The following is a 12,432-nucleotide window of genomic DNA, read 5'->3' as shown; positions in this document are numbered from 1 at the left end:
GACTATCTAAGTAGGCCACCCTAGGGATGTGTAATGTTCCCTTTCTTAAATTATATAAATATTTAATAAAAAATATAAAAATAAAAACTGAATATAAAAATAAATAATACAGCAAATAAATAAATAACAGAGATAACATTGGCTAATACAAGCTAATAGCACCGACAGGAGATATACGTATTCCTTTGGTCAACTACAATGATACATTCATCTCATATAGTCAACAAAGCAGATCCGAAACTATCAAGTGATGATCGTATAAAAATATCATTCAGCAGTTGAGGATAATTAAGGATATCATATGAAGAAAACTTTGCAAATGGGCATTAAGGAAATATGCTCAGCCACCCAATAACCCTGAAGAGTATGTAGCCGGCAGAGGTCACAGAAGCAATACTTATAAGAAGCAGCAAGTATCGAAAAAAGAAAAAGATGATTAAATGGACAGAGCGGTATCTGAATAAGCTAGGAACATATGCAATCCATTCAAAAACCACCATTGGCTACATAGCGGAAATATCAATTGAGAGCAGAGCACATAATTGTGTCATAAGAAGAATCGTGAACTACAAGTCAGTAGTTAAACAAATATATTAAAGAAATAATCATAGTAACGCGGGGGCGCATTTTCGCTGTTTTCGGCTGCTGCACCCGAGGTGGGAACACACCCAAGATAGGGGGACGGCATTCCCATGTCCCCAATGGCGCCACCAAGTCGCTGCCGGGAGGGGGACATCCCCGTGTCCTTGTTTGGGGACTTGGGAACAAGGACGTGTCCCCCGACCCAACTGGGGACGTGGGACAAGAACGCGTCCCCCCTTTTTGGCACATAAAAATATGCAAAAAAAATTAAAATATAAAAGGTTTTGTTTTGTTGTTTTTTATTGTTTTCTTACCCTAGGGTATGTGGGGCCCATTAAGAGGTTGAAATCCCATTAAATCTCGATCTTTTCTCATTTCTATTCAATTTATAGTTTTCTAATTTTTGAAACAGCAGCAAGAAGAAGAGTTTTCATAGTTGTCTAAGTTTGTAGTTTGGAACTGAGATTTGGATATTTGAAGTTTGAAGCATTGAACATTGTGATCATATCATAGTTGTTGTTATTTGATATAATTTAAGTGTATGATGCCATTGAATGATTGATGAGATAGTGATACTCATACTTTTGCTAAATTGATAATATGATATATCATAATAGATATCTATGACTTTTAAGTTTTGAATTTGAATCTTCAATCTTTGATTATTTAAGTTATTTGATAGAAGTTGGAACTTAGAACTTAGATCTCTTTCACAATTCATTGTTCAATGTTCAATGTAAAACAAAACTAGCAATAGTGGATTTGATGAACTTATACTTCATATTTGTGTCTTATATTGTTATACATCTTTTCATAATTAGCATTTTAAGTATCATATGTATAGTATATACTATATACCCCCCATCCCCTCCTCCTGTCCCCTGCCACCATCCCCAAATTGAGGCCCCTTTGTCCCCTCGTGCCCAGCAAAACTAGCAATAGTGGATTTGATGAACTTATACTTCATATTTGTGTCTTGTATTGTTATACATCTTTTCATAATTAGCATTTTAAGTATCATATGTATAGTATATACTATATACCCCCCATCCCCCCCTCTTGTCCCCTGCCGCCATCCCCAAATTGAGGCCCCATTGTTCCCCCGTCCCCTCTCCACCAACCCGGTGTAACTATGGTACTAATGAATACTGACAAGCATAATGGGAGCAATCTGTAACTAAGAATTAGACAATGATTATGCCAAATCTAGGACAAAGATATACTTAGTGACTGTTACAATTATTAAATTGATAAATAAATGGTTAGAATTATATTATGATTAAGTCATGAAGTGGCATGTGGTGATGTGGATGATTAATATCAATCGACATTATAATTTACTAAACAACTATTTGTCCTCCCAGCACAACACATAAGTACTCCTCTTGATCAATAAAGAACAATATTAAAGTTGTTAACAGCAAAAGATGACCCAAAGGTAATCCTATTATCAGCAGATTAATGAATAGGTGCGATGGAAAGACTTAGTGACTTCCTAATGAAGGGATGTGATTGCAATGTAAATAAGAGGTGATGTGAATTAGCATTAAGAGAAAGGTTCATGAAGAATCACTTTTCTCTGACAGGCCATGAATTTATGGAAGAAGTCACAGCCAACTGGTGAAAAGGAAATATGGGAATCATTTCCAGCAGTCAAGGATGATGAAAGAATCAGATTATCAATTATATTTGGTATTCACCATAAGGAAAAGATCGGAAAAGATCGGAGGAGGAGGATAAATCGCAACTCCCAACATCTAAATTGAGAGTTGAAATTCTTAGCCTGGATGATTACTGCAGCCCCTGTCGGAAATTAGATTGGTTTAATAATCTTGATTAATAATTAGCTATTTATCTTCAATAATGATTGGTCTGCAGTCTACTGGAATTAAGGCAGATATGGAATCCATAACAGAAATATTATAATCATTCTCATCACATATATAAAATTGCATAAGTAACAAGATTCACGTTATGGAGACCAAGTAAATTGCCATTTCCAAGTGCAATTCAAACCTTAGTTGATAATAAAAGTTTAAAACAAGTCCCAATAGGGGCTATTATAGGAAGTCCGTGGTGCTTGCCTGTGGGGCCAAGAGGGCAAGGATTTGCTCTTGGGGTTAGATAGAACAATCAAGGAACCCCCTTTACAATCTCCTCTCCAACTATACAATGATGGCTATTGTCTTCAAAGGGATGAGACATAGATAGGGAAAGTAAGTACAAGCACCCCACAAGGTATGCCACCCCGGCAGATGTCCATGTTGTATGTCTAGCAGGGCGAAGAGGGCGAGAGACCGCTCTTGGGGCTAATGTTGAATCAACCAATAGGTTGAGGACCCCCATCTATTCATTTGATATGCAATAGACCATAAATATCTAGATGGATATATTATCAAATCAATAGAAATTTCTTTGGGAGGACTTCATAGTTAAATGAGCTCAAGCTATAGTAGTATTGGGACAAGTGACCTCTTAGGATGTCGCAATGAAGTCATAGTGCTTCACCTCTGTAAGCATCACCTAGATCTAATTAGTGATAAGTGTTCCATTCATTTTCATGATAGATGGGTTCATGTTAACCACTACTCGTGAAACATGGGTTACTAAGTTCGACTCAAAAAAAACTACACAGTTGAATCCTAATAGTAATATCAAACCAGAATATGCATACCAATCTTTGCATCATGTACAAAATCAATAGACATAATAAACTTCATATATATTTGGAATAGGAAGTCACCTTGCACAATTTGTGGATCATCTTCAACATGCATTTGCCAACACTACAAGTATCACATTATAAGTAATCCTCGGGAAGGATATTACGAGTCCCTCCTCCTATGACATACCTTCTTGACTTGTACATTCATTGTTGTATCATTTTCTTTTGGAGGGCAGCTTTGTTCCCAATAGTCTTTCTCCTTAACTTGGCTTTATGAGAAATTTGTATATATGTACTTTCATGGCCTAAGTAGTCAAGAATCATGAATCATCATCAATCATACATTACTCCCTAAGTTGCACTAAAGGGGGGTGATAAATTAAATAGGGACACTCCTTAATTGCTAAGTTTGTAAGGATCATTTCTACAAATGTATTTACACTACCATTGTTATTGATGTTTTCAAATGTATTTTTGCACTACTACTATTCGCCTCCATGGTATCTTCGTACCATGAGTAGTTTAAAATTTCCTCTCAATTCATTTCCTTCATTCACTGACAGTTATATTTGCTACTCGTTGAGGAAGCCTTTGTGTTTGTTTATTTTATTTTATTTTCTTACATTTGCAGTTGGTTCTGATACCATGTTAAGTTTGTAAGGATCATTTCTGCAAATGTATTTACACTACCATTGTTATTGGTGTTTTTCAAATGCAGATCAGAATCCCTTATAAGAGTAGGGGACATGTCTCATGAAGAGACATGTCTCTATGATTAATCATTATTAAATAATATATATTAACAATATAAATCACAATATAACATATGTATTATATATAAAACATATGTATAATATAGTATATAATATATATGTATACTATAGTATATATATAATATTATATATATGTGTGTGTGTGTGTGTTTGTGCGTAGAATAATATTATATATGATATATTATATCAATATTGTATCTTACAATTATATATATGACATATATAACGATATCGACATAAATCCATCAACACACATATATATATCACATATGGAATTTGTTTCATTTCACTATGAAGCTAAATTTCTCAACACTCCCTCATTAGCAAGAAGAGAATTTCAGCAATTATAATACAAGATTTAAATACCACCCTTAGTGTGGTCTATGATAGATTTATGTTATGGTGTCTGGCAAGATCCGGCCCGAAGAACCATAACAAAGTGATTTTCATGGTGTCCAGCAAAATCCGGCCTAACAAACCATGATGAGTTGATTATCAAGGTGTCCGGCAAAATCTGGCCCAAAGAACTATAATAAGTTGGTTATCAAGGTGTCCGGCAAAATCCAGCCCGAAGAACCATGATAACACTTGCTCCAACACATTTTGGTGTTAGGAGATAGGTCAACTACTATTAAGGTTGTCACCTTACAATGGTTACCTTCTGGTTGATACATCCGTTATAATGACTTCCAACTCTCTGGGACAACTTAATGAAGTTTGTCATGATAACAGGTGTACCATTTATAAGATCGTCACCTTACAATGGTTACATTGTATTTATATATGTCAGTGAAAGATCGTCACCTTTCATTACATATCATATGTGAAATAGTAACCACCTTGAACCTAGTTAAAGGGTTAACCACCTTGAACCTAGTTAAAAGGTGGTGCAAAGGCTTTCACCTTAATTTTCTCACAAAGAAGAATGTATTACAAAGGAGTTTCACTTAGAACTTCTACTCATAGAGAAGATATCATTCACAAAGGATTGTGCCTCAAAAAATCCTCCCTCTGAATAATGATCTTGGGAGGTCAGGTCCTCTAGTTACTTCATTAGAAGCTCTCTTCACCCAAGGATGCCTTTCGAACTCCCTCTAAATCTAATATCAATCTTTCGACTTTTTAGTGATAAGTCAATACTTCCTCATTATGTTGGTTACCTTCTGGTTGATACATCCGTTATAATGACTTCCAACTCTCTGGGACAACTTAATGAAGTTTGTCATGATAACAGGTGTACCATTTATAAGATCGTCACCTTACAATGGTTACATTGTATTTATATATGTCAGTGAAAGATCGTCACCTTTCATTACATATCATGTGTGAAATAGTAACCACCTTGAACCTAGTTAAAGGGTTAACCACCTTGAACCTAGTTAAAAGGTGGTGCAAAGGCTTTCACCTTAATTTTCTCACAAAGAAGAATGTATTACAAAGGAGTTTCACTTAGAACTTCTACTCATAGAGAAGATATCATTCACAAAGGATTGTGCCTCAAAAAATCCTCCCTCTGAATAATGATCTTGGGAGGTCAGGTCCTCTAGTTACTTCATTAGAAGCTCTCTTCACCCAAGGATGCCTTTCGAACTCCCTCTAAATCTAATATCAATCTTTTGACTTTTTAGTGATAAGTCAATACTTCCTCATTATGTGCTCAAAAGTAGGCCCATCAAAATCATGCAATCACACGTGTATTTCTAGACTCCCTCTAAGTATTAATCTTCTAAGCTCCCAAGTTGCCTTCGAAGAAGTGTCATACTCCCTCTTAATGTATAAGGATACTCATAATCTCAATCATCAAAGATATTTGTTTCAAGAGCCTCACTTTATCAAGCCTGATCACAATTTCTTTTAAGCTACTGTCATAAGTTCTCTGATGTGTCATTCTTCATTTCCTACAAAATCAACTTCAAATACAAAGGAAAAGATCAAGGCAAATAACTCTTATAGTGTGTGTAGAATTACAAATAAGATAGAGACTACAATAAGATAATAAATACTTATCTGCATATTAATGTTCTTGATACAGGTTGCCCCAATGATGATCCATATGTATCAAATAAGATGATGTCTCTGTATAAACATTTTGTCAACCAATGGGAATGAAACATTGGTTATTATTCCCCCCTCAATGTAAAATTCTCACTCATTCCATCAACATTGTTGGGTTATAGTATCTATTTAGTGATACTTAGTTCTCATGAGCGATAATTTCATTCTATGCAATTTGTATCTTGAGGAATGAAGTTTTGCTTCCATGAATGATCGTTGTAGTTTTCTTGTAGAATATTTCTTCACCTTTCACTTTGATAGGGTTTGCCTTGGTTTTAAGGAGATCATATATGTTAAATTTTAGAGATCATTGACAAAGGTAAGTGACATCATTTGGAAGTCGTCACTTCCTCATGTTGTACATAGGGGGTAGGCCCATTAAAATCACAGTCACAAGGTATATTCATGAATCACAGTCCTCTTGACTGCTACAATTTATTGATCATTGGAGACTCCATCTCAACATGGCTTACTCCCTTCGAATCAATAGGACTGAGATCACTGAATGTTGACTAAATCATATCCTCTATTTGCTCCCTCTCTTTCAAAGTTGTCTCAAATGAAATGTCAAGCTCACTTTATATCACAATCTCCCTCTTGCAATAATATTTTCAAAGGAAGAAGATCAAGGCAAACAATACTTATAATTCAAATAGGAATGTTACTAGTTTAAATCATGTTTGTTACTAATAGTAACATAAATATATTTCTCATGATTCACATTATAATTCTCATGTATATTGATATAGATTCATATTCAGTAATCTACAATTGTGAGAAAATAATTTCTCATTTATAACATGAAAATTCATAATGTTCTAATTATATAACATATTAATCTTTATATAATTTCCCACTAATATAGATCAAATAAATATCTAATTTAAATACATACATATATTGAATATATGTGTATTTTAATCTATGCTTTCAGTATATTATTTCTTCATTCTATTATCAAGTATAACCATATGATATTAAAAATATGAGTAAATTATTATACAATTATTAATAAAACATATCTCATATTCTTTTATATACTATTTCCAAGGTTATTATTATATCTCCCCTTATTACATATTAATAATGCAATGAACTTAAACAATGAAGAGAAAACTTTCGTATTATACCATAGATACTTCCCATTGTTATACTTACCTTATAATTTGGTTGGCACATAGATTAGGGTAGAGTATGACATATCAATGATATTCCCTTTGCACTTTTATATGTTTCTCTCTAATATCCAAAAAGGGTCTCTCCCCCATTGATCTTTGCTTGGTCTTTGCATCAAGTAACAAGTATGCAATCCATTGCCAATCCACGTGGATCTTTTCTTTATATATGTTGGACTATTCAAGATTCATGATGATGTAAGGAACCTTTATAATATGTTGTCGTCATTGTGCATGATATGGTGGGGTCGTGCTACCTATACCCCTTTAATTTGCATTGGTCTTTCCACAGTGGAAGATGTTATGACATCAAGTTGCCAAATGGTTTGATTGCCTTTGCCTTCAGGCCCACCCTTGTTCATTCCACATGACCGGGAAAATTGTGATTGTAGTTAAATATAGTGCAGTTGCCTTCCTCGATTAATGGCAACCCGTGTGCTTGGTGTCTTGGTTCAATGTAGGACATTTTTAATCTCTTCTACGAAAGGCCAAAATCATTTCATTTACTATGTAAGGGTTCTAAGACGACAATCTTTCTCCCCTTTTTAATACTTTCTCCTTGTAATAGCTTCATTCTTAGAGAAACTTCATCTATTATAATGTAATCTTTCCTAAATAATGATACGCCTCCACTATTGTTATTCCCCCATTCGTACTTATTACTATTTGATAGTTGCTTGAATACTGTTGACCTTCAAACACTTGGCAACTTATATTTTATTTGCTTATTCAAACTTGTATTTCGATGCTTTCTATTTTTCCTCCATAATGCTTAATATGGACATCATTTGCAAGTTCGCCGAAACTACAGATATCCCTCATCTCTCAATATTGTTGACCTCATAGCCAGAATGAAAAATGTTATGGAGTACCTTTTTCCACTCATTGAGCTTTTTATTGATGTATCTTCCTTTCTCTTCGTGCTCTAAGAAGGCATCATCATACATGCCTATTCCATGTTGTACCCATTGTTGATCAGAGATGTCAACGTGATAGAAAATAAGAATGATCGTTACATCAATTTTGAGCATGAAGCATAGCTCAAACAAACACCATTAGGATTGGACGTAGTTGGGAGAAAATATGGTAATGTGAAGGGAGGATTTCTCCATTGTTTCTTGATTTTCTACGCGAATGAAATCACCAAGCTCAATTTCTACATCAAGGAAAACTCAAAATCCCATGCTAACAAGCATATGATAAATTTTGATGGTGAGTGTCTTTTACATTTGCTCAACATGCTATTGGGGGTCGTTAAATTCAAGTATGAAACTACTTAGGGAGTTCATAGGCAAGCCTCGAACTGTCACCAAGAATTACCATGTCTCATGGAATCATCGCTCATCCTTACTCAAATTTGCATTATTACTATTATTCGCGTCCATGGTATCTTTGTACCATGAGTAGTTTTAAATTTCCTTCATTCGCTGATTGTTATATCTGCTACCCGTTGAGGAAGCCTCTGTATTTGTTTATTTTATTTTATTTTATTTTCTTTACATTTGCAGTTGGTTCTGATACCATGTTAAGTTTGTAAGGATCGTTTCTGCAAATGTATTTACACTACCATTGTTATTGATGTTTTTCAAATGCAGATCCCAATCCCTTATAAGTATAAGAGTAGGAGACATGTCTCTATGATTAATCATTATTAAATAATATATATTAATTGTTAATTGGCTTAATATCCCAAAAGAATCAATATGTTGTCTTCAAAAATTGAAGTGGGCTCAAGGCTATCTACTCCCACCCTCTTTTTCTCCAAGCTAGTAATTGCATCAAATCACCAAGCAACTGAACAGACATATCGAAATGACAAGAAATCTTCTCAACAGTCAAAACTAGAGACAATCCCTCTAACACAACCAAGTGCCACAATACGCTATTGTCCTTCCATCAAACATTCGAAACAATTGTGAAATGCCCTCCACATAAAACTTAGATTCTTGATTAAATGTAACATCTAGGGGGCGAATTATGATTAAAACTCAAGCAGCCTTTTGTCTAAGGACATTGTTAACCCCTAGCATTCCAAGATGAGATAATCATTTATTGCAATCGGCAAAATGAGAATCAGTGGTCTTAACGAACCCTAATCCACGAATGTCTTGCCCATCAATGTGATCTTGTCCTAATCTTTCTTCTATCCTAACCTCGTGCTAACCATTATCCTCCTTTCTTTTAGACTCTTTTGTTGTAGACCTAAAACAAGAGGGGTTTTGCTACCCTGACCTATCATCCACTTCAAATCTGTTGAAGGAGAAGTAATTACTAAGGTTGTGTCCCTTAACATCTTCAATAGCCTACTTGGAACTTGTTCTCCAAAATCCATATGCATCAAATTTATCTCCATCTATAAACCAAAAGCTCCTAGCAACTAGGCTCACATTTTCACTAAGTTCAATGCTATCCATCTGCTTAAAGTCCACTCCAAGCAGAAGGCCTTTTGGATTTAAATATCTTCCATGACAACAAATCTATTAGAGAGCTCATCAAGTTGATATCCTTAAGGTCCTCTTCTATCTCCTACCCTTATTGTCAGGTTTTTCTTAAATAAAAACCTCCTTATCTAGCACACCTTTAGAAGACTGGGGTTTTCCTTTGTCTACCTTTGGCGAACAAATTTTGAACATTTCATCTATGAGATCCCATACTTGTGACAAATTTAACAAAGGAATGACCTCCATAGGCAAGTTGTAGGACCCATGAGCTAGAGCCAAGTCTAATCTCCAATGAATTTGATAAAAGCTTATTTCAAAAAAACATGAGCAAGTAAAATTGCCTTCTTATCTTGTATTTGCTGCAACAAACCCATCGAATTGACAAGCAACGAAACAATCATGTGTAAGATGCCATCCCTCCAAAACTAACTCAGAATCGAACCCAAATTGGATCCCTTGGTGGAAGTTCCTATAAATGGTTAAAACCAGAATGCCAAGGCTTGATAAACAACCCAACCTAGTTGTAAAAGTACAGCCCTTGTTTGAAGGCCTTATTATGATCTGCAATACAAGAGAAAACCACCATGAAGTAGTTGTTCACTGCCATCATTTACCTCCATCCCTCCCTCAAGGTTGCTAGTCATACAAGCCAATGATTCCATAAAGAGTAGTGAAACTCAGATTTCTGCAAAATTAAATATTAAAGCATGATTAAATTGATGATGAACATCCTCAACAGCCAAGTCCAATTGATCAAAAGAACAGGTTGGATTTAACTACACTCCAAACAACCATTCAACTTTATTCACATAATTTTTCTTAAAATCCATACTAAGCTAAGCTCACACTATTTTACTCCTACTTTTTAAGCATCTTTCTCCCTAATAGAAAAATAAATAAATTTTCAAAAAGGATCACTTTTTAATTTGTCCGTTGATGGAGGGGGATGTTTGGGAGTCCCCTTATCATCCCAAGGACATCAGCCTGCGCCAAAAGCAAACAAGTAGTGAAATGGAGGTGGTGGGGGATCGCCCCATTGCTGTTCTTGTGTCAAAAACTTTAGGTTTTGTATTTTTATTTTTTTTGGTGGGGGGTGGTGGGGAGAGGGGATGTTTCACTGAAATTTTATGGAAGACAAATTAAACACATGCTCTTTCCATATTCCATACAATAGAAAAATTGGAAGAACTTCTAGCAATAACTACATAAATGTTTTTGGGGATGTGCCCTCGATGCAACCGTAGTCGTCAATCTGTGTTGAAATAGAGGTTACTAGTTTGATTCTCCTACAGGTTGATTAATGACAAGCATCTACACTTAAGGGCATGGTACAGAGGAAAGAACAATGAGAAGTAGTAACACGATGGAACTTAAAACACCTGCATCATGAAGTCTTTGACACATTGCCCAAGATGCAGGTTGGGCAACGAATGTGACACAAGGGACGAATGAGAAGATGTTAAGCCATACCTGATGAGACAATAGTGCGTTGGAGTAAGCAAGAATGAGACAGGTTGAATAGGATGATGCTAGAAAGACATGGTGGATACGCTGATGGAGTAATAAGGAGTGACTACCCCAGAGGATGTAGCAAGATGGCAGCATACCTAATGGTTCAAGAATCATATGCAGGGCTTCAATTGTAGCACTGGAGATGATGGATGCCACCAGAAGGAGTGGTGATGATGGAGTATAGGAGGAAGAAGATGGTGGCAGATTGAAGGAGAGCTAAGGATGGGAAGAAGTAAGGAGGGCTATTCAAAGAGAAGTATAAAAATCAACAACAGACAAATCAAGGAAGTGTTAATACCTTACAAATAACTGCAAAAATATCTTCAAGGGGGTGGGGTCCAGCATTGTGCCCCCATTAATTGATAGCTTCAATCAAAAGTGTTTCATCAATCAAAAAAAACCTATGTAAATGTTTTTGAATCAAAATTTCAAATCAAACAAAGTAATCTATCACCAAGATGAGGAAAAGGAAATAGTTTGCCTTGTTAGTATCATAAATAGAAAGGAGGACAATGATATAGAAATGGAATGGGAAATGAGACATGTTAAGAATTAACAAATAAACAACTCTGATAAAAATAATATCATAAGACTAGAACTCTTAACTTATAATGGTGGTGTGATTTAACCAAATGAGAGAAGAGCTAAAATCATGACTAAACGCATGTAGGTAACAGGTTTGAAGAACGCTAGTTTTAGTTATACTGGCTGGAAAGGGCAATGGACGCTATACAATTTGTATAAAAAGAATAAAGGGAACTGATGTTTGCAAGGCATAAAATTCTAAATTCTTCAAATTCACACATGCTAACCTCATCAATAGCCTGAGATTTACGGCTACGATGTAGAATCCTATTGTGCTTGATAAGCGTCCAAAAAGCTTGATGAGAATCTGCAATAAAATAGCAAGACAAAAGACTTGAACATTAGTTAGTCATACCCAAAAAACTCCATACAAAAAAAAACAAAAATCAACAAACAATTGCAATGACCTCGCATTCCAGCTTGGGCTTGTAAGGATGCTGAATACTTTAACATCCCTTGTGCTCCAATGCAATCCCCCTCTTCACAAGAGGCATCTGATATATTCAAATCTGCATTGATTTCTGCATTTGACTTTTCTTGAGGTATGGAACAATCAGCAAATTCTTTATTTGGATTATCCTGACAAGTCCTGTAAAAGTAGAACCCCCAACAGATAAGTTGTTTCACTACAACAGCACAAGACA

General features: G+C 35.3%; 1 protein-coding gene across 1 annotated transcript in view; it reads right to left on the bottom strand.

Annotated features, from left to right (window-relative positions):
* LOC149555773 (uncharacterized) overlaps positions 1–12,432 on the bottom strand; it is a 126,489-nt gene that overhangs the window by 96,521 nt on the left and 17,536 nt on the right. Inside the window, exons 2-3 of the mRNA XM_089829933.1 lie at positions 12,196–12,377; positions 12,016–12,095 (exon numbers count right to left, since the gene is read on the bottom strand). Coding sequence (XP_089686059.1) covers positions 12,016–12,095; positions 12,196–12,377 — 262 coding nt within the window. The remainder of the gene's footprint in view (positions 1–12,015; positions 12,096–12,195; positions 12,378–12,432) is intronic.

This window comes from Cupressus sempervirens, chromosome 5 (genome assembly GCF_028749045.1).
Source record: "Cupressus sempervirens isolate cs-2001-9-10 chromosome 5, ASM2874904v1, whole genome shotgun sequence".
Taxonomy (NCBI): domain Eukaryota; kingdom Viridiplantae; phylum Streptophyta; class Pinopsida; order Cupressales; family Cupressaceae; genus Cupressus; species Cupressus sempervirens.
Note: the sequence above shows the minus strand (reverse complement) of the source record. Positions and strands in the feature narration are given on the sequence as shown.